The sequence below is a fragment of the Corvus kubaryi genome, unplaced genomic scaffold, assembly GCF_017639235.1.
Source record: "Corvus kubaryi isolate FWS band 111438036 unplaced genomic scaffold, C.kubaryi_AGA036_p1.0 67, whole genome shotgun sequence".
NCBI lineage: Eukaryota > Metazoa > Chordata > Aves > Passeriformes > Corvidae > Corvus > Corvus kubaryi.
The window spans coordinates 4,680,392-4,708,333 of record NW_024582055.1 but is presented as its reverse complement, the minus strand read 5'-3'; the positions used below and the strand labels follow the sequence as shown (position 1 = coordinate 4,708,333).

Below are 27,942 nucleotides of genomic sequence, written 5' to 3'. Positions count from 1 at the left end.
GGCAAGCGGCGGCGCCTGGCCGCCCCCTCGGGGCGCTGCGCCCCCGGGTCGCCATGGGCCGCCCCCCCGCCGCCCGCGGGCCGCCGCTGCTGCTGTCGCTGCTGCTGCCGCTGCTGCCGCCGCTGGGGAGCGCCGCCGCCGCCGCGGAGCCGCGCCAGGTGTTCCGGGTGCTGGAGGAGCAGCCGCCCGGCACCTGGGTGGGCACCATCGCCACCCGGCCCGGCTTCACCTACCGCCTGAGCGAGCACCACGAGCTGTTCGCCATCAACGCCACCTCGGGCGCCCTGCACACCCGCGCCACCATCGACCGCGAGAGCCTGGCCAGCGACGTGGTGGACCTGGTGGTGCTCTCCAGCCAGCCCACCTACCCCAGCGAGGTGCGCGTCCTGGTGCTCGACCTCAACGACAACGCGCCCGTCTTCCCCGACCCCTCCATCGTGGTGACTTTCAAGGAGGACACGGGCAGCGGGCGCCAGCTTATCCTGGACACTGCCACCGACGCCGACAGTGGCACCAATGGTGTGGACCACGGCTCCTATCGGATTGTGGCCGGCAACGAGGAGGGCCGCTTCCGCCTCAACATCACCCTCAACCCCAGCGGTGAGGGAGCTTTCTTGCACCTGGTTTCCCGTGGAGGGCTGGACCGGGAGGCCACCCCCGCCTACCAGCTGTTGGTGCAGGTGGAGGACAAGGGCGAGCCCCGTCGGCGAGGGTACCTTCAGGTCAACGTCACTGTCCAGGACATCAATGATAACCCACCCATCTTCAGCCAGACACTTTACCAGGCACGAGTGCCTGAGGATGCGCCTGTCGGGGCCAGCGTTCTCCAGGTCACAGCAGCTGATGCTGATGAGGGCACCAATGCTGACATCCGCTACCGCCTGGAGGGAGGTGATGGCAGCGGCGCTGGGGACAGGGCTGGCAGCCTCCCCTTTGAGGTGGACCCTGAGAGTGGGGTGATCCGCATCCGTGAGCGCTTGGACTACGAGATGCGGCAGCAGTACTCGCTGACCGTCCAGGCCATGGACCGAGGGGTACCGGCGCTGAGCGGCCGGGCCGAGGCCCTCATTCGCCTGCTCGATGTCAATGACAACGAGCCCCGGGTGAAGTTCCGCTACTTCCCGGCCACCTCCCGGTTTGCCTCTGTGGATGAGAACGCGGCCCCTGGCACAGTGGTGGCCCTGCTGACGGTGAGCGATGCCGACTCTCCCGCGGCCAACGGGAACATCTCCGTGTCGATCCTGGCGGGAAACGAGCAGCGGCACTTTGAGGTGCACAGCAGTAAGGTACCCAACCTCAGCCTTATCAAGGTAGCGGCCGCGCTGGACCGGGAACGCATCCCAGCCTATAACCTTACCGTGGCAGTGGCGGATAACTACGGGGCCCCACCACCACCTCCAGGCTCCCCCACTTCTGTCTTTTCCCCTGATGGAGCGGTGGCAGCTCCCGTGAGCCGCTCCTCGGTGGCCAGCCTGGTGATCTTTGTGAATGACATCAATGACCACCCTCCTGTCTTCGGGCAGTCGGTGTACAGGGTGAACATCAGTGAGGACGTGCCCCTGGGCAGTTACGTGCGGGGCCTCAGTGCCACAGACCGTGACTCGGGCCTCAACGCCAACCTCAAGTACAGCATTGTCTCGGGCAACGAGCTGGGCTGGTTCCGCATCAGCGAGCACAGCGGGCTGGTCACCACAGCCGGTCCTGAGGGTGGCACTGCTGGGCGTACTGCGGGGACATCCAGCTCCAGCAGGCTGGACAGGGAGACTGCTTCTCAGGTGGTGCTCAACATCAGTGCCCGTGACCAGGGGGTGCAGCCCAAATTCTCCTACGCACAGCTGGTTGTGACCATCCTGGATGTCAATGACAACAAGCCTCGCTTCGGTCAACCTGAGGGCTACCAGGTGTCCCTGGCTGAAAACTCCCCATCAGGAACTGAGCTGCTTGTCCTAAGTGCCACCGATGGGGACCTGGGGGACAATGGGACCGTCCGCTTCTCCCTGCAGGAAGCTGAGCCAGCCCTGGCAGCAGTTGGCCCCTCCTCTGTGACCCCTCGCCAGATGTTTCGCTTGGACCCGGTTTTGGGCAAGCTCAGCACCGTCTCGCAGCTGGACCGGGAGGAGCAGTCTCACTTCTCCCTGCAGGTCTTGGCTACTGATTTGGGCTCTCCTCCCCTTTCTTCGATAGCCCGAGTTAATGTGACCATCCTGGATGTGAATGACAATAGCCCTGTGTTTTACCCCGTTCAGTATTTTGCCCATATCCAAGAGAATGAGCCAGCTGGAACCTATGTGACCACCGTGTCTGCCGCGGACCCCGATCTGGGACCCAATGGGACAGTCAAGTACAGCATCTCAGCTGGAGATACCTCCAGGTTTCAGGTCCATGGCCAGACAGGGGTCATCACAACAAAAATAGCCCTCGACAGGGAGGAGAAAACTGCTTACCAGTTGCAGATTGTGGCCACTGATGGTGGGAATCTTCAGTCACAGAACCAAGCCATTGTCACCATCACTGTCTTGGACACCCAGGACAACCCCCCTGTTTTCAGCCAGGGCATGTACAGTTTTGTTGTCTTTGAAAATGTTGCCCTGGGTTACCACGTGGGTACTGTTTTTGCTTCCACCATGGACCTCAACACCAATATCAGTTACCTCATTACGACAGGTGACCAGAGGGGTGTGTTTGCCATCAACAGGGTGACGGGGCAGATCACCACAGCCAGTATTATTGACAGGGAGGAGCAGGCGTTTTACCAGCTGAAGGTGGTTGCTAGAGGTGGGGCGATAACGGGCGATGCCGTGGTCAATATAACTGTCAAAGATTTAAATGACAATTCCCCACACTTCATTCACGTGGTGGAAAGTGTAAATGTTGTTGAGAACTGGAAAGCTGGGCATACCATATTCCAGGCCAAAGCTCTTGATCCTGATGAAGGTGTTAATGGCATGGTCCTTTACAGCCTTAAGCAAAACCCAAAGGGCTTGTTCTCAATCAATGAAAAAACTGGTGCTATAAGCTTAACGGGGCCACTTGACATAAATGCTGGGTCTTACCAGGTTGAAATCCTGGCCTCGGATATGGGGGTGCCTCAGCTGTCTTCCAACTTTATCCTGACTGTCTCTGTCCATGATGTAAATGATAACCCGCCTGTTTTTGACCAGCTTTCCTATGAAACTACTATTTTGGAGTCAGAGCCTGTAAATTCCAGATTCTTTAAGGTACAGGCTTCTGACAAAGACTCGGGAGTGAACGGTGAAATAGCTTACAGTATAATTGAAGGAAATGCTGGGGATGCCTTTGGCATATTCCCAGATGGTCAGCTGTATATAAAAAGTGAACTGGACCGTGAACTTCAGGAAAGATACGTTTTACTGGTTGTTGCCTCTGATAGAGCAGTAGAACCACTCAATGCTACTGTGAACGTTACTGTGATTCTGGAGGATGTGAATGATAACAGGCCCCTGTTCAACAGTACCAACTATGTGTTTTATTTTGAAGAGGAGCAGAGAGGCGGGTCGTATGTGGGTAAAATAAATGCTGTAGATAAAGACTTCGGGCCAAATGGTGAGGTCAGGTATTCATTTGAGCATATGCAGCCAGATTTTGAGCTGAACACAGTAACTGGGGAAATCAGAAGCACTCATCAGTTTGACAGAGAAGCTCTTATGAGACAGAGGGGAGCTGCAGTATTTAGTCTCACAGTAATAGCAACAGATCAGGGGTTGCCGAAGCCCCTAAAGGATCAGGCAACTGTGCAGATCTACATGAAAGACATCAATGATAATGCCCCCAAATTTTTGAAAGATCTTTATCAAGCTACTATATCAGAATTGGCAGCAAATCTGACACAGGTGCTGCGAGTTTCTGCCTCAGATGTTGATGAAGGGGTTAATGGGTTGATTCACTACTCTGTAATTAAGGGAAATGAAGAAAATCAGTTTGCAATAGATAGCAGCACAGGCCAAGTGACCTTAGTAGGCAAACTAGATCATGAGGCTACTGCATCGTATTCCCTTGTCATCCAAGCAGTAGACTCTGGAGCCATTTCCCTAAGCTCAACTTGCATGTTGAGCATTGATGTATTGGATGAAAATGACAACAGCCCTTCCTTCCCTAAATCAACCTTGTTAGTGGATGTCTTGGAAAATATGAGGGTTGGTGAACTGGTGTCATCTGTCACTGCCACTGATTCTGATTCAGGTGATAATGCTGACCTCCACTATAGCATTACAGGGACAAACAATCACGGGACCTTTAGCATCAGTCCCAACACTGGGAGTATTTTTCTTGCCAAGAAACTGGACTTTGAGACACAATCTCTGTATAAGCTAAACATAACAGCAAAAGACCAAGGAAGGCCCCCGCGGTCCTCTACGATGTCAGTGGTAATACACGTTAGGGATTTCAATGATAACCCTCCTCACTTTCCTCCAGGAGACATCTTTAAATCAATTGTTGAGAACGTTCCTGTGGGTAGCTCTGTAATTTCTGTGACTGCTCACGATCCTGATGCGGATATTAACGGGCAGCTAACGTATGCAATCATCCAGCAGATGCCAAGGGGGAATCACTTCCGTATAGATGAAGTGAGAGGGACGATATTTACCAATGCTGAAATCGATCGGGAGTTTGCCAATCTCTTTGAGTTAACAGTCAAAGCCACTGATCAGGCTGTTCCTGTGGAGTCCAGGCGATTTGCTCTCAAGAACGTGACCATTCTGGTGACAGATCAAAATGACAATGTCCCTGTGTTCATATCACAAAACGCCCTCGCAGCTGACCCCTCGGTTGTGATCGGTTCAATCCTAACCACAATTATTGCTGCGGATCCTGACGAGGGTGCCAATGGGGAGGTGGAATATGAGATAGTCAATGGAGATACTGAAACCTTCATTGTGGATCGCTACAGTGGAGATTTAAGAGTAGCCTCAGCATTGGTGCCTTCTCAGCTCATCTACAATCTCATAGTTTCTGCCACTGACCTCGGCCCCGAAAGGAGAAAATCCACCACTGAGATGACTATAATTCTGCAAGGGGTTGACGGGCCTGTTTTCACTCAGCCCAAATACATCACCATCCTGAAAGAGGGCGAGCCCATTGGGACAAACGTGATATCCCTGGAAGCGGCGAGCCCGCGGGGCTCTGAGGCGCAGGTGGAATATTACATTGTGTCCGTTCGGTGTGATGACAAGAGCCTTGGACGCCTCTTCACCATCGGGCGCCACACTGGGGTCATCCAGACTGCTGCCATTCTGGACAGGGAGCAAGGAGCACGACTCTACCTGGTGGATGTTTACGCCATTGAAAAGTCGTCTGTTTTGCCCCGCACGCAAAGAGCAGAGGTAAAGGTTTATTCAGTACTTATTTGCCTGTCTTTTTACTCCTGTGTAATTTGGGGGTTATGATTGGCCTTTCATTGCGGTATTGGACACGAGAACTGGCTCTGAAAAGCTCATGTAGTGTCTCCAGTCATCGAAGTTCTTGCCATCCCTGCCTGGCTAAGTCCCTGGGATAGTAGGTCTCCTCACACACCTCCAGTTTAGGTTACTTTTTTACCTAACTCACTGATGAGTATGAAAATGGTCTTGTTTCTGTTCTTGGATGTGACAGGTGGTGAAAGTGTAACATTTTAGTTGGAAACTTTCCTTATCATGAAGCTGAACACAGTAACTGGGGAAATCAGAGACCCTTGACTGAAGGGTCTTTAAAGGTTTTCTGCCTTTGACTTGAAAGGCAAAGGGTGGAAAAGAGGTTTGAAACGTCATCTGTGAAGTACAAGTGTTTTATTTGCTCTGTCTTGAGTCACAGAGCTCATCATTCACACCATTCCTGCTGTCTTCTAAGGCAATACTGAGAAGCCAGGTGTGAAAAGAAATGCTGTGTTTGCTTTAAGTTGCAGCATCTCCTGGAGCTGCCTTCTGCACTTCACCATGAGCCTTTGACTTGCCATTCCTTGGAAATTTGGGGCTGGCACTGCTGAGTGGCTCAGCCAGCAGAGGATGCTGGTAGTGTGTAGTGGTTCAACTATTTCCCTCTCTGGCTGAACATACTCCTGCAGCACTGCACAGCCCTACAGATCCCCCAGCTATACTTCCTCCTGGGATTTAAGTCTTAGTTTTGATACTGTGGTTTGCAGGTTTGGGGTTTTTTTCTGTTTGATTTTAGCAAAAGCGGTGTTTCCGATTCTTACTTGGCAGCTGTGAATTCTTTCTCTTCATAGCTGCTTTTTTGTTGTTTCTTCTGCAGGTTAAGTATGATCTGTGTAGGTGTGTAACCTTGCTCTCCTCTACTGGCAGTGACAGATATCTCTGAAGTGATTGTCAGGGAATTTGAGCATCGTTCCATGTCAGAGATGTGATCCCGTCCTGGTGTGTGTGCAATGTGCTGGTGATGGTCATGTTTTGACAAACAGTGGTGTATTGGAAAATGACCTGTTTTAGTAGTGCTGCTGGTTTAAATGATTCATGCCACTTTTATGAGAATATTCCTGTTGTGCATGTCTTTGTACACCTGCCAGCAATTTTTAAAAGATACACCTTTATAATTTTTTCCTTATTATGTCATACTTCGTCTTGATGTACAGTTGTTTTGAGGGTCAGGCCTTTGTCAGTAGGTATTTGGATCATAACCCTTCAATTCCTGAGTGTGAGCAGAGTTTCTTGACTGGGGAAAGACTCATAGGAGACCCAACCCTATGGCTGCAGTATTCTTACACGTTGTAGAAGCACTTAACATGAGTATTTGCTGAGCAGGGAAGAGAACAACCATTGAAATTGCAAACAACTTTTATATTGTTGAATACAAACGGCGTCTGAAATCACAAGCAAATGTTTTATTCTGTAAAGAACATTGAGAGGCATAATTGGGAGTTAGAATTTCCTATTACTGGTTGAGTCTTTATAGCCTCTAAAATGTGTCTTCTCCCAAATGTAATTAGCTTACTGTGCTTCCCTATAAATGTATTATAAATTATAATCAGCTTTCAACTTTCAAAAACATAACCATATGCAGTCTTTCTCTTAACTGATGGGATTTCTCTAGAAGGCTTTTGCTGTCCAACACAAGAACTACTGCAGTGACATTCTTTGTGCAAGCTGACTGTCAGTGGGTGCTGAATAAGCAACTTAGCTTTTTTTCCACATTTCTTTTGGATGGAAATGTTTTTAGAGTTTGGTCTGATGTATGCGGTGCACACGTTTTGGTCTTAAGAGTTTGCCGTCAATCTTATTTCATAAAAGATTAGCCAGTGCCCAAGTATGTGAGCAACCCACCTTAAAGCACACTCATGCTCTGTGTCATCTGCACATCAAATGTGTAATCCAGAAGGTTTAGTGTTTTATTCCAGTCCTGGGTTTTAAGGTGATGGTTTGACTGGTGGTGTAACGAGAACACTGATGAGAGACAAAAAATGTGTGGGAACCTGTGGAGTATTTACAGCCACTAAACTGAAGTGTTCTTTGGTCTGTAATGTCTTCAACTCTTTTATGGTATATACATGGTGAGATGAAGACTGGCTGACTTTAGATTCCCCCAAGAAAAGTTGTAAAACATCAGTGCAGGTGTGCAGACAAAGCCCAGTAGGTCTGATGTCACTATATCTGACAGCTCTCTGCACACATAACCTGGGTATAAGTTTTGTTTATTTTCTGTTTGGTTTTGTTTGTTGGTTTTGGTTTGGATTTTTTTTTTTTTTTTTTTTTTTTGGGTGGGGAAAAGCATGAATATTGTGTACTTTTTTCTTCCTTCTCTTGTGAAAAGTATGTTGGGTTTTGTGTCTCCCTATGGTTAAAGAAAAGGGAAAAACAGTGATAGGATATTCTTAACAATGTCTTCATGATTATTCTTCATTGCCTGCTACACTCTCTGCCCTGATGCCAGAAATCATCTTAATTGCACCGTGGCATGTGAGTGAACCACTGAGCATGGGGAGCTGCCCAGTGCTAAATGTGCTGTCCGAGACTGGTGAGAAGAGAGGGAGTAAGGAAGTTAATAGATCTTTTGTCTAGTACAGACTCCAGCAATGGGTTTGGGTGACAGATACCTGGTGTGAAATAGAGATATTTACAGTTTTGAAACAGTGACCAGGCTTTGTCTTGCCAACAGGCAGTATAAAAGAAGAGCAGACTTGTGTGAAACCACTTGCTCTAGAAGTGAATTAATCCTTGTCCTTGGGAAATAGTGTGATTACTTTTTCCCTAAATTCTGTCACTAATTTATTTTATTTCTTTTTTCAAATAATATCAAATATATGGAAAAGGTTCACCTAGTGCTGTAATTGAAGAAGAAAGTATCTTTGCAATATTTCTCATTCATCCCTGGGGTTTGCCCTATGGGATCAGACTAAAGACCCACTGACTGCACAGCTCCCAGGGTTGTATGTAAGTGCTTTGTGAACAAAGTGCCCAAGGGCAGAGCTTTGCAATGGCAGGACTGTGGGGAATCCCTTGCTGAACCCAAAGCAGCTGACATGCCTTGAAACTGAAGGTTTCTGTTATTTTCAGTAAAGTAACAGCAAAAAGTTCAGGAAACAAAGAGGTTTATTTACAACTTGTGGCTTATTTTTTTTTAGCACTAGCTTTTATCTTGTGTATATTTCTCTTGTTTGTTATTATATGGAGAGAAAAGTGGGGTGTGTGTCAGAAAAGTGCAAGTAGTGTGGTAAAGTTTTCTTCAAATACCAAATAATTGAGATTTGTAAAGAAAACCCAAGTGCTTGTTCCAGTGTATTTTACAGCTAGACGGTGTAATATAACAGTGTCAGATAATATTTGACATTGTGTGAATGTGTTTTGTGATCAGTCTTAGCTTTTCCCCCTGTTGTATTAATAATTAGGTTAATACCATCATCACTGTTGATCTCATGTAAAAAAGAGTAGTGTAGGTGTCCTGAAGGGATCCCTTCAGTCTGCCATTCTATACCTTTTTAAATGTTCCTGCTAGGGAAAAACCCCTCAGCAATTGCTAAACTCCTTTCTCTTGGCTTTCCAACATAAATTCTCTTTTGACTTCTTGGGCAGGGCTGAGGGTTTCACCATCATGATTTTATATTTAATGTAGAATGACTAATGCCTACTGACATCACTTGCACACCACAGGACTCCCCTCAGTCCTGCCTCCCCAAACAAGGACCGTGTGCTGCGGGATATTTTGGGTGGCCGTGTGTTGTACCCTGGTTTGTGTCTGGCAGCAATAACAGGAACCCAGGGACAATACCTCATCTTCTGTGCTGTGTTACCAGGGATTAGGAGGAATTAGACAGGATCTCCAGTTAGCATGTTTAACTCTTCAGTGGGTGGCTTCCTTGAAGGGAGCTGTGGGTTTGCTAGGAGCCAACAGTCCCTCTATATATCATATATAGTGATGCATATATCATCTGTGCCAATTGAGAGGGGGTAACACTTCGGGAGGTGAACTCCTCGTTCAGTTCAAGATTTTTCATATACTTTAAATAGGTTCATCATTTCCAAGGAAAGGAGGAGAAGGCTGTAAATGAGGAGAGTGAATAGACTTCAAATGAAAGATTTAGTGATGCTATTGATTTGAAAATGGAAATACTTGGAGAGGCAGATCAGTGATCCCATTAGTGCTTTTTACCTGGGAATGTTAATACCCTCTCAAAAGAGATGTCTTCTTTTGCAGAAAGGGAGAAATGAGACACTGGGTTTTCTTCTGCACTTGAGCATTTGTAGCTTCATCTTGTGAGTACTTCATGATTGACACTGTTGGGAGTCTTGGACTTCCAAGCTGGGAGATTGTTCTTTATTCAGGCAAGATGTGGGGGTTTCAGACAGTGCTTGCTGCTGGCTTAGTAAAGATCTGGAAATTGATGAAGACAAGCAGAATGAATGGCCCTGGCTTCCCGGGAAGAAAATCACAGGACATTTTGCCTTGACTCAGTATGAACTGCAGCCGTGCTCACAAACCCAGGATTGCACGGTGTAAATAGCTGATGTGGAGCTTTTTGTCTCAGTCCAGGCTACGTAGTGTGGCTGAGGTAGCTCTGTGTCACTCCTGCGTTCCTTGGGCAGGTACTGCTTCAGGGGTGTGGTGTCACTCCTCATCTGATTGAGAGAGGAAAAGGGGTGGCCTGGTGGGGCCAGACACTGAAGGTGCTACTTCTCTAGCCAAGCTGGCTAGTGGAAGGCCTTAAATTTAGTAAGGGAATTTGAAACCCACTTGAGAGAAGTCTTATCTGGCATGTCTCATATTTACCAGCAAAAATAAGAACAATGGGGTTCTCCTTGTATTCATGCTATTTATAAATTGGTTCATTCTTTAATGATACATGGCACATCAATTGTTGCCTGACAAAGGAAGCTGCTTATGAAATGTTGGAGTAAACAATGAAAATCTGCTGCCTTGTCCCAGCTCCAAAGACACTTTTTTTTTTTTCTTCCTAGAGCTGATATTGCTGATTCCAAGAAACGTGTAATGATTTAAGTTACTGCTGTCACGTGCACGATCTGAAAAAGGATCTCTAAGTTGTCCTTGAACTAGAGTGGGAGATGAATGTTCCTTATGTGGAAAACTATTCAAAACTAATTTGTGTGTTTTGGTTCAAAGTTGGCCCTTTTTTAATCCTCTCTAATTTCTTTAATGATTCTGTCTTGCTATGTGTTCTTAATATCTAGAATTTCTCATTTCTTTGCTATTTTAGCAGCCTTTGAGCATTTTTGCATGTGAGGTCACTTCATAATTTTTATGGTAAAAATCACTAGACTTCTAAAAACAACATTCTTTATTACGGAAAATATTATTTTTCATGCGTCTCTAATGCAAACAGTAGAAATAATAGCCAAAAAAAAGAGGGCAAAATTTTCATGTGCTTATTTTTGCTAAGTGTTAAATTCTTCATACAAATCTCCGAGTGGCTCTTGGGCTCTATCAATGTTAATAAGTGAGTCCTTTTCCATGTAAAATGATAGCCCCAGGGCTGAGGGAGTGCAGGGTTCTTTCCATGTGTTGGGTGAAGCAGTCAGTGGCTGCTCATTTGCTCCAGAAGTTGGTCACCAATGCCTGCTTGCTCTCTTGGTGTCCCCAGCCCTCACCTGTGTCTTTACTGGGGCAAGACGGTGTTGGTGGTGGTGTCTGAGATCTTTGCTGCTGTTTTGTCCTGTTTCCTGTGCGGTTTCTCTGAGACTGCACCTCACCGAAGGATGCTCGTTCCCTTTTGACTGGCAGGAGTTTCCGTGTTCTGAGTCTTTTCAAATTTGAATTGCCACTTCCCACCCCTCCAGGAGCAAGGTGTCCATCTAATTTATATCAAAGCAAGCCCTTGGCATGACATAGTTCTGCTGGTACAGTTTGTTTTAACTGTGTCTAGACTAGAGGAGTAGCATTGCTGTTAACTCAGTTTGCTTTCTTACTCTGTGCAAGACCTTGTGTGGAGACAAGTCCTAATGCTCTCGTGTTCCAATTAAAAAAGGAATTTATGGTGACTAAAAGTGAAGTGAAACAAAGAGTTTTCCTAACGCATTCCCGAAGTCTGGAAAAGCGATGCTCGATCAGAATAGTGCATCAGTGCTATCCTGATTTGTTTCAGTGAATTTATAGCCTGACTTGGCTTTGCCAAGAATAATACCAGATATGTTAGAGAAACTGTGTCTTTGTTTTACTGCGACGTTTCTCTCTATTCTAATAAATCCTATTTTTAATTAGACCCTCAGTCTAGACTGTCAGGCAGGTTTGTTTTTACAGTGATCTATTTTTGTTTACTTCCTCACAGCGAAAACATTCCAAAAGGACAGTAGAACAGATGGAAGCTGATAGCCATGATCACACTGTAAAAATACAGAGAGTTGCATTAGTTAATGCAAAAGAATTTCAAAGGGCCTGTTATGAAGTGGTAATTTATGTGCCAGCAGCTACGCAAAAAGTAATGGAAACGAGTTTGCCTTAGCATTTCATTTTTTTTTCACATTCTGCAGCTGTCACACATGCACACTGTTGGTAGGCTGTGGCTTGTATTGACACAGGGATCTTAAATAAATGTGTAAGGGTTCTGTTGCAATTAATGCAGCCATCTAGACCTGCAGCCAGAAAGGCATTCAGCAGCTCTGAGGCTCAGACAGGTGGAAGGAGCTTTTGGAGAAGAGCATCTTCTTGCAGTGTGTCATCTTCCCGCCCCTCTACACTCTGGCCCTAGAGGTGGCATCATCCCGTGGCCGAGTCTGGGTTCCCTGCAGTGGCCATGTGAGGGAATATGACTCCTAAGAGCCCTGTGAAGCTGATTTGGGTTCTCTAACAGAGCTGAAACACGAAGACAGGGTTTTTCTCACAGATCTTTAAGTGAAACGAATGGGAATAAGTTTGTGGTGTGCCATATATTAACTCTTGTAAATAGCCCCTCTCCAGCTCTCTTGTAGCTCCTTTATGAACTGGAAGGTGCTCTAAGGTCTCCCTGGACCCTTCTCCAGGCTGAACAACCGCAGCTCTGTCAGCCTGTCTTGACAGAAGAGGTGCTCCAGCCCTCATGTCATCTACTAAGAAGTAGTAAATAAGAATTTAATTCTGCCTACTCCTTATTTAATTCTGTATGAACGGCACAGATAAAACTGACGAGCTGGAGACTTTGTGTTTTACAAGTTACTGTTGACTCCTTTCCAGGCCCTTAGCTGGATCTCTCTTTTACGGGGCATCTTAAGAGTACTGAGCATGACTGTCTCTGTCACTGATGGGAACGAAGAGGGGATTTATGAGCTGGGTTATGACAGCAGCTGCTTTTGGAGGTCTCCATCACCAGATGGAGCATCACAACTCATTCCCAAGCTCTCTCCTGGAGAGCAGAGCTGGGCCAGCAGCACCCATGTGCGTGTCCTGCCTTTGGAAGCAGGGTGTGCAATCCTGCCAGGGGCTTTCTGGCAGGCCTCACATGCGGAGCTGCTCTGGGCTGGCTCATAACTCTCTTCTGATACTGCTTCTTATGTGAGTTTATTATCTACTGTTGAAGCAAAAAATAACAAAGGACAACTTTCTACCCAATGAGTTATGCTAATGAGTGTTAGTTTTGGTTATAAAATCATTTAAGTTTTTTTCCTTAAGGGTTTCTTTGGAGACATTTGAATTTCAATGCTTCTGAAGCCTTTTCAAGATTTTTTTTTGTCTAAAATATGAATGAGTAGAACATTAATTTAAGATTTTCAGCAAGTGCTTCATATCTAGTCATCTTTGGGTTTTAAGGCAAATATTTTATTTTTGGTAGCTGCAATATTTCCTGACATATAACCCAGAAGAAGTCTCTTAGTTCTAAGAACATGTGTATGATGTTTCACCTACCCAGATGTGTAGTCCTCTTTCTAAGCTATGGAACAGAATTTATATCCTACTTGTACCAAATTAATTTAAGTAGCATCCAACACTAGATAGCGCTGAATTACACAGAGCCATGCTAATTGGCTTTCAAAAAAGAATTTGATGTGTAGCATCCCAAAGGAGCTGGGGAGAGGGAAAAACAGAGTTCACATCACAGGCCATCTATGTGTATTAAGACAGAAAAAACCCACTATTTGAAGCTGGAGGGGGTGGGTTTGCCATGGGCACTGTGTATGGGGAAATACGTGATGCTATTTCCCTTGCAGTGTACTAGGAGATGGATTGTTCCTTGGGGAGCCGGGGAGAGAGCTGAGCTGAGTGCTTTTCATGTCAACTCCTTTCTGGATCATTTTTGATAAATTGAGAGAATTCTCCTGAAGTAGTTCAGAGGGATAAATAAGATGCCAGAGCGGTGCTGCACATCTGTAGTATATGTGCTTAAAGCTTGAATTTTCCATAGGGGTTTTCTTCTGTAATATTACACTTCAGGTTTCCTGGTGTTTTCCCTGTTTTCATTCTTTATTCTTTTCAATACAAGGTTTCTTTTTAATCGATCAAAATGTCATGCTTCCTGAAATATTGAAGACATGTTGCAATTACAAGGCTGTTTAGAAACAGAAGGCAAACTCTGTAGTTTATTGCAGTCTTACTCTTTTGAGACCTGCATTTCTGTGTGTATTTAAATGACTCTTTTTTTCTGAGCATGATTCTATTCCCTTTGAAAGTTGCCTTATAAAGTTTTTATGCCCGTCTGCTTTGAGGAAAGAATTTGAACCTTTATGATTTCGGTGAACAAATTAGTGAAAATCCAGATTTTTAACCCCAGTAGGGTCATGTCAGATTGTCTGGAAACTGATTTATGGTGGTGGTGATTTTCTTACCATTGTTTTCTTTCTCTAACAGTGCCTTTAACTCCTGCACTTCAAACTTTTGAGGAATTAGCCTGGTTTATTTTATTTTTACCTATAAATTTCTAAGCTCCAAATAAGTCCTATGGTCAGCACTGAAAGTTGTGTGGGTTTTTTGACATCTGTTTTGTTTTTTGGGCCAAGGTACCAAGTGGGGTTGTAGTTCCTCGGCATGAGGTTAAGTGATTGTGTTGAGATCATAATTAGTGAAACGTGTGCACTGATACCTTGTTATTTCAAGTCCTGGAATTAAGGGACTCAGAAGGCTGCCTGACCCACGCCAGCAGAGACGGGAGGAAGAGGGAGGGGACTGTTTCTTGCAGGGCAGGATGATGTGGGGTAGGAGCAAGCTGCACACATGCCTGCCAAAACGCTTGGATCAGACTAAAGGAACGCAGATGGCTGAGGCTGATAAAGGTGTCTCTTATTGTGTTGTTTTTTGGGCTTTTTTTCTCCTGGGCACTGTTTTGAGTTTGTGTGTGAGGGACGGGTAAGAGGGGAGGAAGACAACTACATTGTATAAGATGTTTATTTTGATACATTTTACAGCGTAGGAAAGGAGTTGTGTAAATTCAATACTCCTTCTCGGTAGGACGCCAAAGGCTGGAGCTAAGCCCTCCTTTTAGGTTTCTGTGTTTCTGTAACAAATGAACAATAATGGATCTTCAGGGATTTATGTCATGCTGTCCAACCTTCAGTTCTTATCTGCTAATAGAAAAATCCCCGTCCACTGCTGAAAGTAGCTCCAAAAAATTGGACTGAGAAGCCTTGACAGCACGTGGCTGCCTCTGCTCATGACCAGCTCTCCTCTTACATGGCCCCTTCGTGTCTCCTGGGCTCCCAGGTGATTAATTACCGTGGGTATTTGTTTATTGCCTTGCTTTATGATGTCTGTGTATAAACATCAGGTGTATATGTGGATATACAAAAGATACACATGTACAAATAATGCCTTCTCCTCCCATAAGGTGGTGCCCAGCTCTGCCTCCAGTTTGCTTGGAGGAAGAGGCGAAGCCACTGCAGGACAGGAATGTGTTAAGGAAGAGCAAGTCCTACAGACTCTTAATCTGAGCAAAGCCCAGTTCTTCTTAGCATTTGTTATTTATTGTTCTAGAAATTAACTGGTCGCCGCTATCTGGAAATGTCATGTCTGAACTTTTAAGCTGCTTGCAGAAATAAATCCCTGCCATCAGACACAATGGCTGTTCCAAGTCTGTCAGAGCTGTTCCACCCATGAGCAACACCATTTATCAGGGCAAGGCTGAGGAGAAGGGAGTGGAAGCAAGACCATTTTTCCCTCCATCTATTTAAAGCAAAGTCTTAAAGAGGCAATTTCTTTAGAGGGCCCTAAGACTCTTGTCTTGTAAATGATGGCAGTAATGTTCTCCTGCTTGTGACAGCTGGAAATCAGCAGGATGCTCTTCCTGGTGAGCATGGAAGAAAAATGGTACATGAGACTTCACATTAGGGCAAATAAATTTCATTTTCTATATATTTTTTAAATTTTCAGTCATTAAGTTGAAATATCACAGTTGTTTTTCATAGAAGTGAAGATATTGAAGTCATACTCCTAATGGTGTAACTAAGCTGCATCCAAGTCAGGGCTATTTTGGTCTGTTGTCTTCTAGATATTCCTTTTGCCCTTCCTTGACCGGACCATCCCACATGTATCTGTTTTCAAAACACCCATGGAAATACAATTTACAACAGTAAAGCTGCCCAAAACTGATGGAGGGAGGCAGTCTTTCATTCTGAGATTTAGTGCAATAAAAATGAACATACTTTTCTGATGCCATGAGGTCTCACATGTGCAAACAGTCTCTTCTAAAAATACACCATAATATTATTATTAATTGTGGCTACCACTGTACAAATAGAAAAATAAATGCAGCCCAGCTACATTCCCTTATCTTTAAAAAATAGCTTCTTTGTGTGAGTAGGAAAATGCTACTTTTTTTTTTTCTGTGAAAATATAACATTGTTATTACAGCTTTGGCTCTCTAAAGGGTGTATGAGCATGAGAATCTGGAGTATATGAAAGAAATAATTACTAAACAGTAGACTGGCTTTCCTTTGAGTTATGCTAATTTTCCTTTGCTGTTACTCTATTTTATTTAGCTGAATTGCTCTTAATTTACATTGGTATAACCAAGCAGAAAATAAGGCCATGAGTACATGAGAAAGACCTCCTATTTGTGTAAATTAAAATCTATATTGAAAGTGACACGGGGTAAACATGAAACATCTAACAAAAAGCTTGCCCTTTGCCAAGGAAATAAGGAAATCAAGATGCTCTGGAGTCTCTAATTAGGCACTTTACATGGCTGTAGGTCTGTAAAAAGGAATAGAAGACAGTGGTATTAGCACAGTACTCCAAGGAAAAGAACTAGGGATAAATTTTGCTGTGAAGTGGGCTACAGGGCAGCTTAATGGGGAGCAGCTTTGTGGGAGCCTGGGTCGAGAAGTCGAACTCTAGAAATTAATTTGTAAACTAACGCTGCTCCCTGCTCATACAGCTAAAAATAATTTAGTATTAGTTCAGAGGCTTTCTGTTGTGGCATAGTTTTAAGAAGTCAAAAACTAGCTGCTTTGTCTGACTTATGTTGGGGTAGGTACTTGATGTCTATGCTGGGACCTGCGTGCCTTGCTTCAAATAAGCCACTGTATTTGGGATTTGGCTAAGTTTTGGTAGTGGATCCCATAGTAGATGCAGGTTTCTGTTTCTACTGGGAACAGCAACCAGCAAATCCTTCTGGAGTGCTTGAGAGCAGGTTGGTGGTGACAAGTCCACCTTTCTGTGGCTCCATCTTCACCTGCAGATGGAAAGGTATGAAACTGACTGTGTGAAATTCAGTGGTTCATAATACTTAATGATATTTGTGGCAATCTCCTCCATAGTTTTTTTAATTTTCGTTTGAGAAAGTTTTATTGGAATAAAAGAATTGCTTTTAGTAGGCTGAAAGATAACTTTCACCACCACTCCAAAATCAATTTTATTATGATTTTATTATGATTATAGCAAATACATGGCTGTCTGTGTATTTCTTCATTTGAAAACCAGAAGGCTGGTGCTTTGAATAAAGGATTCAGAAACAGTGCATTAAATTTCCTTTGCAACTTCCACAGACATTGATTAATTGGGACAGTCAGCATGGCTTGCTTTTGGAAAGAAAAAGCTTAATGATTAACTAAATTCTTTTTCTGTCCCCCCACTGAGCATATAAAATGGTTATAAAAGAATGTAGAAGAGGCACAGTTGGAGTTGTTGTTGTTGTGCACAATAAAAACAGGCAAATATTTCACAATATACTAAATGTAGCCAGAAACATTAATTTCCATGTGATAGCTATCAAGATCTTAACATAATCATGTGTGCTGCAGGTCATTTGGTGGTTTTGGGAGAGAAAAGCTGTCACAATCCATGGATTTTAGGTTAAGTAACACCTACACTGGACGATTTACCAACACTTCTTTTTGTGTTTTGCTCCACTGAAATTGCAAACCAGGGATTTGGTAAGTTTTTACCAATTCTAAGCCAATTGACAGTTGCTCTGGCTTGACATTTTTAAGTGCTTGGTGAAAAGTAACGAGGCTTGAGACATGCCCTTTCTAATGTGAGATTTTTTCTGTCATCTGGGGAGATGAGAACTTTGTCCTATAAGTAAGGGAATTGTAACCTTGTCCAAAGCAGTTGACAATGGCTATCATATTCCACTTGTAATTCCCTGTTGTTGGTTACCACCAGCAATGATTGAAGCTTGCTGAAAGGTGTAATTACATCTCTCTTGAATGGATCCTACACAAATCCAGTGTTTTGGAGATACCCTGGTGTGTGGGACACCACAATTTGTGTTCCTGTTCAACGACATCAGTTGCAATTCTCTGCTCTTAAACCAGGGGTCTCGAGAGAAGTTGGGAAACTCTGCTCTTTCGGGGAAGAGCTGTCATTATGTTAGCTGATAGCACTTTGGAAATTGCTGTGGTTTTTTCTGTCTTTCCCCCAGTCATGTGAAGGAGAACAGTAGGGTATAGCTGTGTGATTCACCACAACTTTACAAGGACAAAAGTTTATGTAATGTAGTGGCAGTCTCGAATCCATTTAACAGATGTTATGTATAGACTTACGTTGAAAGTTACACCAGGCTAGCTTCAATGGGATGACTTTAATTTGTGTTTTGAAAGATATATCCCACGCTGAACTGCTTTATATATATGCCATTGTAGGTTTACACAGTCAATGCCCATCAGTAGCTTCCAGCTCAATGTTCTCATCTAATGAGTCCCCTAAAAGTCATTTTCCCTCGAAGTTATTAAGCTCAGCCAGTGATAGTTTCCCAAGTGCCAGCTTGTGCACACCTAAGCATTTGAAATTTAGCTTTATCATGACAGAGGGTGGAATTAGGTCTCTTACAGCGTGTGAATATCTCCTCAGAAAGATTTGTGGCTTCAAGTCTGAGCATAACATATACTTCTGAGGGATTGTTTGTGTTACAGGCTGCTAGGTTTTGTCTGGCTCTCCTGGATTTTGAAAACATTGGTGGGATGGTGACGTGCTGATGAGATGGTCTGGTGGTCTCTTGTCTTGAGGATTTACTGTCTTTTGAGGAATGTAAATTCTGCTCCAGGCTGGTTTGCATTAATTTTTATGGTGACAGTGGCTTTATTTTCTGAAAATGGCCTGTGTTGGACATTGGTATAAAAGCATTCAACAGGTTTGGAGCATCTGGGCAGTCTCCTAGGACTTGGTTCCTTTCTTTTGTGCCTGTTTTGGGGTGGGAAGGGATACCTCTGTAAGGCTGGACCTTGCCCTCAATGGGAAGAGCCACTGTGCTGTATCCTGGACATAACCAGAGCCACAGAATAACCCCATTTTCTTTAGAAATTTCTCTGTACTGAGTCTTCATCTATTATTTTTTTAAATTTGTCTGTAAAATTCTGTTATCCATCCTTATATTTTTTTTTCATAGTTACTCAACATTTTTTTTAATCAAACAGAAACTTGTGCACTTAATTTTTAACAACATAATGTCTGTGTTTAGTAGCTATTATTTTGAAGCCAGAAATGTTGTAGTGGTCAGGTTTTAACTGTGCCTTGCAACAAATGTGCCAAAAAATATAAAAAAGTTATTTAAAGACTTACTTAGTGGTGCAACAACTCCCTCATTACAGACCTGCCTGGGTGGATAATGGGGTCCAGGAATGAGTGGAATGAAGGAATGTAGCTCCCAGGGCTCCAGGACAAGTCAGGGTTGTCCACAGCCTCAGTGGTTACTGAGGATGAGCACTTGGCTGATTGGAAAGGGATTTTCCCCAGGCACGGAGGGCTCCTGGTTGAGAGCTCTGGCAGCAGAGCAGGCAAACGCCCATATCCAGTTACAGAGTGTAGAGACCCTCATGTAGGATAGCTGGGGAGACGAGGTCAGGGCAAGAAAATGGGATGTGTCACCTTCTCCAGGGAAAGAGGTGGAGCCTCTGATCCATTTAAGCGCCTTTACTTTAGCAGACAGGTACTATTTCTTTTTCTCTTCTTTCTTGTCCTCTAGTTTTCTCTGTCTTTGGTGGCACCCATGGGACTTACACTCCCCATGTTAATTTCCAACTGTTAATTATCTATGTATGTGTTTATGAGACTGAATAATCATTTGCATTTATTGTTTTTTTAACACTTCTTCCTGCTCTGTTGCTGGCAGCAGTATTTGATTTATTTCTGTGATTAATTCTTGCCCCTTTGAAATCCACGGAGCCTTTAAAAAAAGAAGAAAGAAATCCTAACAATAATAGTAGCATTCAAGCTCCTTTATCTTCATTTTGTTCCAGTGCAGTGGTGGATATTCCAAATTCTCCATGGTAATAGAGAAGTATTTCAGAAGCAAATATCTTGCCAGATCTTTGCATTTTCACTACAATTATTGCTAAGGAGAAAGAGTACTTTATCAGCCATAGGCTTTGTAGTGCCAGAACATGGATGCTTAAAGCTGATGCAAATGAGAATTCTCTTTTCATTGTGAGTATACTGCTGAAGCAGTGCAATTTTTTAAGAACCAGGGTTCTTTTCTTAGAAAAACTTCCCTGGCATCTCTTTGGTAAGCGAGCGGCGCAGGGCATCCCTGCGGTTTCTTACAGGCAGAGCAGAAAGGTCTCCTTTACTCGGCCGAGTTTGTTACCCAGGGATTATGTGCCTCAGCTGTTATCCCTTTATGTGCTACATTCGTAACTGTGCTGCTCAGGGCCTGAGTGACCAAGGTGGGACTGTCCTGCTGACATGAAAAGAGCACAGGCAAAAAAAGAGCTGAGTGTTTGGCTACTGTGAGGACAAGTAATTGACCAAAGATTTTTATGGATTGGAACCAGAGAACGCTTTGGGTTGCAAGGGACCTTAAAGACCATCTAGTTCCAGCTCCCCCATCATGGACAAGGACACCTTCCACTGGACCAGGCTGCTCAGAGCCCCATCCAGCCTGGCCAAATCCAAATCAGTTCAACATTTTTTTTTCTTGTACATTTGCTGGTCTCAGGAAGACATCTTCCACCTTTGGTGTCACACCTGGCCTCCACTGCAAGCAGGGAAATAATTTGTTGCTCCTGAAAGTTCTGCCTGATCTTTCAGTGGCACAAATAAGGGTTTGTTCCTATGCTGTAAATCTTACAAGGGTTTGGAACTGTGGAGCTTCTCTACATTAATCAAAGGCACAGTCGAGTTGCAATAACAAGTACATTGCTTTTCCTGTGATAACATTTTATTTTTGTTTCATTCCTGTAATTTAATCCCATAACTGACGTCCTACTTTGGTCTGAATTGAGTTAGCACTTGTGGCATTAAATTGTTTTAATATCTATTTATTGTTCTTTGAGACTTTATGGGATAAACACTACCCTTTCAGAGCAAATATTTATTTATTTATTTATTTAAAGTGAAACTTTTTTAGAGTAAAAAGTAGTAATGAATGCAGCACTGTCCTTGACCAGGCTAATTACCAAATACTTCAAATTAAGGGTATTCATCAAGTAAACCCATGAAAGAAGTGATCTAATTAAAAAAAAAAATAATGTTTATAGAGCTTTCATCTCCAGTGAGATTACTTGCATGAGTCAGTTTAAAAACATTCACCTTTGTTCACTGACATTTAAGAAATTAGTAGCTTGGAGCTACTCATTATATTGTAGTTATTTAACACTTGTTTAACAACCAGTTGTTTTGTCTATAATACAGAGGATTAATTCTGGAGATGTTATGTATGATACCTAATTTGGTATTTAAGATTTCCTTAATTGTTAGGGTAAAAGGATTACTAACAATGAAACTTTAAAAGAATTTCTATGCCAATTGTTAGTAATAATAAGACTGCATCAATTACCTTTATTAATATGATATAATATCTTATTAAAAGTTTGTGCACCTACCAAGTTTTGCCTGCAAGGAAATGGAGCTATGTGAGACCTGGGCAGACACTGAACCCAGCCACTCAAGTATAATGCAGGATAGAGTGCATGGAATTGTCTGCATCATTTGGATTAATGTATTAAGAGTCTTTTTTTTTTTTTTTTTTTTTTTGGTGTGTGTTTATTTTTAATTAAACTGCTCCCTTCACCAGGGTTTGATGGGCATTCCTGCCAGGATAAGAGTATGCATGTTGGGTGGAAGAAGAAACTAAATAACTGTTTCATGCATTTGTGAGAGCCGAACCTTTATGACAGCCATTGCATTTGGGTCTGTCATGTACATGTGCCCCTGTGTCAGCTAAAAAAAGTATGTGCAGAGGAGGAAGAATTCTATCTCTCCTTAAAGGCTTCAAGAGAATTTTCATGTTGACAGATGACTGTTGGAGACATCATTTTATGTTGATAAACATCTCAATCCAAATGGTAGTATCAAGGGGTGGAAGATCTTGGACACAGCAGTGTACATTATATATTGCGTAGAGGAAATAAAAGAAACGGGTATAATTGTTGTATCATCACCTTTGAAGTATTTCATGGCTGCTACTGGCGTTTGTGTTGCTGCTGTGCCCCTGAAAAAGATGATATATCCACCTAAGGATAATGTATGGGTAGCTCTTAAATATTCCTTATGATGTGTTCCTCACAGCCTTGCGTCACAGCCCAGGAAAATTACCAAGGAAGCGGAAAAAGGCGACTGTAGGGAAGGATAAACTTCTGGGGCAGGTCTACAATGCTGGGCATGAGTCCCAACTTGGGCTCTGTCACGCTAAGGGGATTACTCAGTCTGCGCCGTGACAGCTCACCCAAAATGTGTCGGAAATATTAGTCACCTGTTAGGGTAGATTAATGAGCTTTACACGTTTGTGTTTGGCAGGTTTGGAATAGAGGCTGCCAGTTTTTTTTCCCCTGTAGTTTGGGAGGTAAGTCACCTAGAAGCACACCCTGTGGCAAAGTTATCTGTACCAGCACTTGAAACCCCTGCATCTGCCCTATTTGCTGGGACCTGGTTGCTGAAGGTTAGAGATCCCCCGGTGTTTGTTGCCCATGGTCATGTCTAAAGGAAGTTTTCTATCCATTTGACTTTGAAATACTACGTTTAACTGAAGGATCCCTAAAGATTGGAGCCATATCAGATATTGTGCTGCCTTGCTGCTTGGTGTAATTCAAGAGCCCGCATCACTAGAATATAACCTCACTACTGAAAAGGAACAATCTGTGTAGGTAATGTTTGTACTGCACTGTTTTGAAGCATAATGAAGACACTACAATAAGCAAACTAAATTTTTGCTGCCTTCTAGGTGATGTTAATTCTGAAAGCGACCTGCTTGGCTCTGATGCGTAATGTTAACTTCTAAAACTGTTCAATCCGTATTACAGGATACTTTCCTATTACTAGTGGCTGTTTCTAGCAGGTGGTTCCTACACCCGAAGGATTTTAAACTGGTATAAAAGACACAGCAAAGACTTGAATAGTCAAAAGGGAATGAAGATGCAGGAGTTAAGGCTCAAAAGGATGATGTCTATGAGAGAAATCCTTGCTGCATGAACCAGGAGAGCTGCCCAGAGCTGCAGGGGGTTGTATTGGGAGAACAGCAAGTTTTGGGCACAGAACATCTGTTGTAACTCTGGAGACAGAACCGAATTGGAGGTCATGCCTGTCTGATAGAAGTGATGGTGCCTCAGGTGCATAAATACATTAATTGAGCTGTGATTCAGGTAGCCTTCTGATTAATGACAGATGTGCTGTCACTTTCAGTGTTTTTTCAGTGTCCATACCTATATTCTGGCACTGCTGACATGGATAAACACCATTTCCTGATGAAGCTTGTTAGATATTTGTCCTCATCCCTGTTTTATTGCATGTGGATATTAACTTCAAATTAATATCTCATGTATTTCATTCAAAGTTTGTCTTAAACTGTCCCAAATGAAACCAAATGCTTGGTTGTCCACATAGTATAATTTTTAAAAGCTTTGCAGATTTTTGTATTTTATGAGCCTGGTTTTAGAGATGTAGTTCAGTTGTGTTCTTGTGAGCTGCATGGGATTACTCATTTCTTAGAGGGAATCAAGTTTTTCTTACTTAACTCGCTGTCGACAAGTGGCTTTTTAAAAAGTAATGCTCTTAGAAGGTCATTTGACTTTTGAGGGTTATTCACGTTGTTAGCCCAAACACTAAAACCTTGTGTCCTTGGGTTCTGATTAGTGACACTTTAATAAAGTCATTTGAAGTTCAGTAGACTGAATTTTCCACCTTTTCTAATGTTTCTATGGTCACAGGGAAGCGACCTGTATTCAATCTTTTAAATGCAAATCTTTTAAAACGTACTGTGCAATTTTGTGTACCAGGCTTCTTCATGGGTTACAGAACACCCCCCCCTTTTTTTTTTTAAACAGCTAGAGCAGTGTCTTTTCTCTTTCTTTTCTGTTTTCCTCCTCTCTTTCTTTCTAGTGATGTGACAGCAATTGACTAAACTTGGGTCTTTTGAGATAACAAAGGATAGAGAAAAATCTTAAAGGTTTTTATTGCCTCACTTGTTTTTTTGGCAGGGCCAGGACAGACAAAGGCCTTTCCACTTGATTAGATAATAAGGCTAACGTGGCCTTTGAGTGAAAAATATCTTTGCATTCTGCTCTTCTTTTTTCACCAACCCAAAAAAAAAGGGGGGGTGGCAAAGGAGAAAACTATGCCTAATCAGCAACAATTAAATCTTTCATGGGGAACTCACTTTGGAGGAATTAATGCTTTTTGTATTGCCTAACAACTCGAGTGAACATTAACAACACGTGAGAACTGAGGGGAAGAAAAATTATGGGCTTTTTTTTTTTTTTTTTTTTTTTTTTTTTTTTTGTGGTTCTTAAGGAACAGGGAAGGGCAGGTCATTGACTTGATTTTCATGGGAAGATTGACTCCGGAGCGCTCGCATATCCAGGAGTGGAGCGAGGGGGCATTGACAGCTGGGGTTTGGGGAGGGGGCCTGCGGGAGCAGGGATTGCACCATGGCTTGTTGGGGAAAAACAAGGGGAGATGGAAAACAAAGCCCAGAGAGAGGGAACAGTAGCTGCAGTGTCCCAGGCTGAGGGGCCGCCGCTCCGTGGCGGTGGATATGTGTTGTGCTTGGACTCAATGAGATGTGGTAGAGAAATATCAGTATAATGGAAGGGGCTGCCCGAAAGTGAGAAATAGTCTGCTGTAAAAGGAGCTGAAGAAGTTGTGCCACGTCCCTCCATGCGTACTGTGGAAGGGTATAGAGGATGCTCAGTCAGCCCTTTCAGAGCTCCTCCCTGCTGAAGGACAGCTCACGCCAAAGAAATCTTGGAATCCAGGTGTGTTTTTGCCAAGATTTCCTAGTCAGTTTTACAGGCTAAGAACAATAACTAAAGACGGTTTTTAAATTATTATTTTCAAGATTTCTTTCTTCTGACACATGTACTCTGTGCTTAAAAATAATCTGGACGCTGAGGTGTGCTCATGTAAATACATTATCCACCTGTTCCCCCTTTCCAGATCCTGGATGCTGATGCATGGATATTCATCCCCACTCGTCTGAGGGAAAAGTGCATGCCCCATCTTCTGCTTGTTGTGCCACCCTCCCACCTCTGCCAGCGCATCCCAGACTTTTCCCTCCTTCTCCCTTCACTCGTGCCTGCTCATTCCCAAAACAGTCACAGCCCGCGAGACCTTGAGTTGTCATTCGTCTCCTTTTATCCGATTAATCCCATGTCTTTCTCATCCCTCCCTCTACCTCTGCCATTATTTCTCACCCTCTCTGGGTGCCAGCAACTCTATTGCCAGCCAAGTTTCCCTCTTGATGCGATGGTTCTTTCAATGTTTTACCCAGGAAGGTTTTGGTCCTTTTTGAGCATCACATGCAGGATACAAGATTATTATTCTAAGTAAATATTTTCTTTCCCTTAAGAAGTCCACACTTCAAGTGAAGTTGCAATTCATTAAAGCCTAATCTCATGAGCTATTAAAATAACTTGAAGGCAAATGAGAATTGTGTGTGGTTCTGTAGGTAAAGGAAGCATGGAAAAAGCCAAAACAAACAAGTCTGGCCCTTAAATGCTTCCTGAGAGAGGACTCTTTTCACTCCTTTTGGCTTTTACCTTGGCACCCAGGCTTTTTTTTGGGCTCCAAAAAGCCAGTACCCTTCGGAGCAGCCAAGCAAACCCCTCTCCTTGCTCAGGGTCCCACACCTGGTTGTATGACTCAGTCATAAAGGTTTCACCACTGCACTCAGAAAAATCACCACCTAAAAGGTCAGAATAATTTTCTTTTTTTTTTGCTTTTTTTGTTTTGTTTGGTTTTAACCACTTAACTAAGTTTTGACAGCAAAAGCATTGACTGCTACATCAGAAGTTTTCTTCAATTCATTCAGCTAGTTCAGGTCATTTAGAACTGAAAAACTGATTGGAAGCTGGAAAAAACTGAGAAATAATTTCCTTACCCCAAAAACAATGAAGAAACTGTGAGGAAATGAGATTTGCAAGTTGTGTGCTCCTGGAGAGCAGGGTGACAAGAGGTGATGGCTGGGTTTTTCCTTCCAGTCTCTGATGCCAAAGGAAGGGCAAGGAGGTAGGAGCTGTCTGCCTGAAGCTTTTGTCTCACTGCAAACAAATAACTGTGTCTTTTTTCTACTTCTCTGTATTTTTCAGACAATTTAGCACAGTTTCAGTGAGTATGACTTCCTAGATGACAATACAGTTAAGTACATCTTCATAGCCTGATCTTACAGCCAAATTTTCATTAATTCTTTTCAATTGCCCATAGTGGGCTTGTGAGTGTGTATCAAGATATGCAAACATATGAAAGCTCTTTGCTTTGTTTAGATGTGTATATGATGTTCCTCTGGGAAGCGCTACTTCCTTTAATAAGCAATATTTACTACTGTTTATTTTTGGGCTTCTTTTTTAAAATTTGTTTTGTCATTAATTGCTCAGCTGGTCTTGTGGAAGTATTCTTTAAATTTTTCATTTTTTTTAAACTCTTGTGAGGTCCATCAGCTGAATTTCCCTTTTCAGAGAGCTGCAGTTCCTATTCACACATGCAGCCCTTAATTTACACAGTTGCTCTGAATTGGAACTGTTCTGTGCAAAGGCACAGAACAGCAATCCAAGGCAAAGTCCATGGTTTTTGATGCTGGCTGAAAGCAAACCGACCCACACTGCCCAGCATCCAAAAAACCCTGGGGTTAGTGCTGCACAAAGATCACTATAGGAAGTGGCTGCGTTGTTTCTTTTTTCTTTTCCAGTGCTGTCTTTTATCTGAATCCCCGCTTTGCTTGAGCTTTAGAAGTCAAATGAGCAGAAGAAATGCAGTAGATGATTTGAGATGTGTGTGGGAAGAATGGGAGCTGAAAGTTTGGCTTTCTGAGGGCTTCGCTCAGTTCCTGCCTTCCCAAAGAGACCGTGGGGAGGTTATTCTTCCTGACTGCATCTGTGCAGCAAAATAATTGCTTTGTGGATGGTGCTGTGGAAAAACACTTACTTCAGATTGTCTTTGTTTTAATGGAGGTTAAAAAAAAATCCAAAAAAAAGGCAAGCGGCAGAGGTGGGGAATTGGTTTGGCTAAACTAAAGTGCTTTATGGATAATTTAATAGGCATAAGTGGCATCATTGAAATCAAACAGAAATGCGTGTTCCTGAGCTTTAATGAATGTTCTGTGTTTTACGAAGTGGCAGTTGTGAGTGCTGGAACATCACTGTGCCTTGCGAGCTCCTCAGTCCAGGTGGAAGGGGGAGTCTCTCTGTGCTTGGGATGTGGTGGGGGTGAAAGGATGCAAAAGAAGGAGAAGGATCAGGTATCTGAAGGCCCTGGTGCACTGGAAGCTCAAGGCAGCTGTATGGGCAGCACAGGAACAGGACTCTGGCAGCAAGTGCCTTCTGCCTGCTGTACCTCTTACTGAGTGTCTTCCAGCTGGAAGATCCAGGAGCAAGTCTGGATCCCACAAGGAAAGCTCTGTGGGTCCTGTGTGCTCTCCGTAGCACCTACCGGATCAAACGCTGTCCTCAGCTTAGACCTAAGGTGCCTTAATCAATTAGTCCTGGGAAGCAGCTTCCAGCTGTAATTGCTCTGATCTGTAATCTTACCACCTCGTCCGGCAGATTATCCATTTTTAGCTGATTTGTGGGCCAGCGACCTGCATGTCCTGGCAAACCTGATGCTCTCAGGTCACTCCCTCTCCTTGCAGCGTTCCTGTAGCTGCCTCCCTCGTTTCTGGCAGTTCAGTGGCTCTCTAAACCCAGCAAGGAATTGACTAAAAAAGGAACATCAGGCCAG

The 27,942-nt window shown here is 43.6% G+C and overlaps 1 protein-coding gene across 1 annotated transcript in view; it reads left to right on the top strand.

The window, feature by feature from the left end:
* The first annotated feature begins 53 nt into the window (after window positions 1–53).
* FAT4 (FAT atypical cadherin 4) overlaps window positions 54–27,942 on the top strand; it is a 126,432-nt gene continuing 98,543 nt past the window's right edge. The window contains exon 1 of the mRNA XM_042048511.1: window positions 54–5,342. Coding sequence (XP_041904445.1) covers window positions 54–5,342 — 5,289 coding nt within the window. The remainder of the gene's footprint in view (window positions 5,343–27,942) is intronic.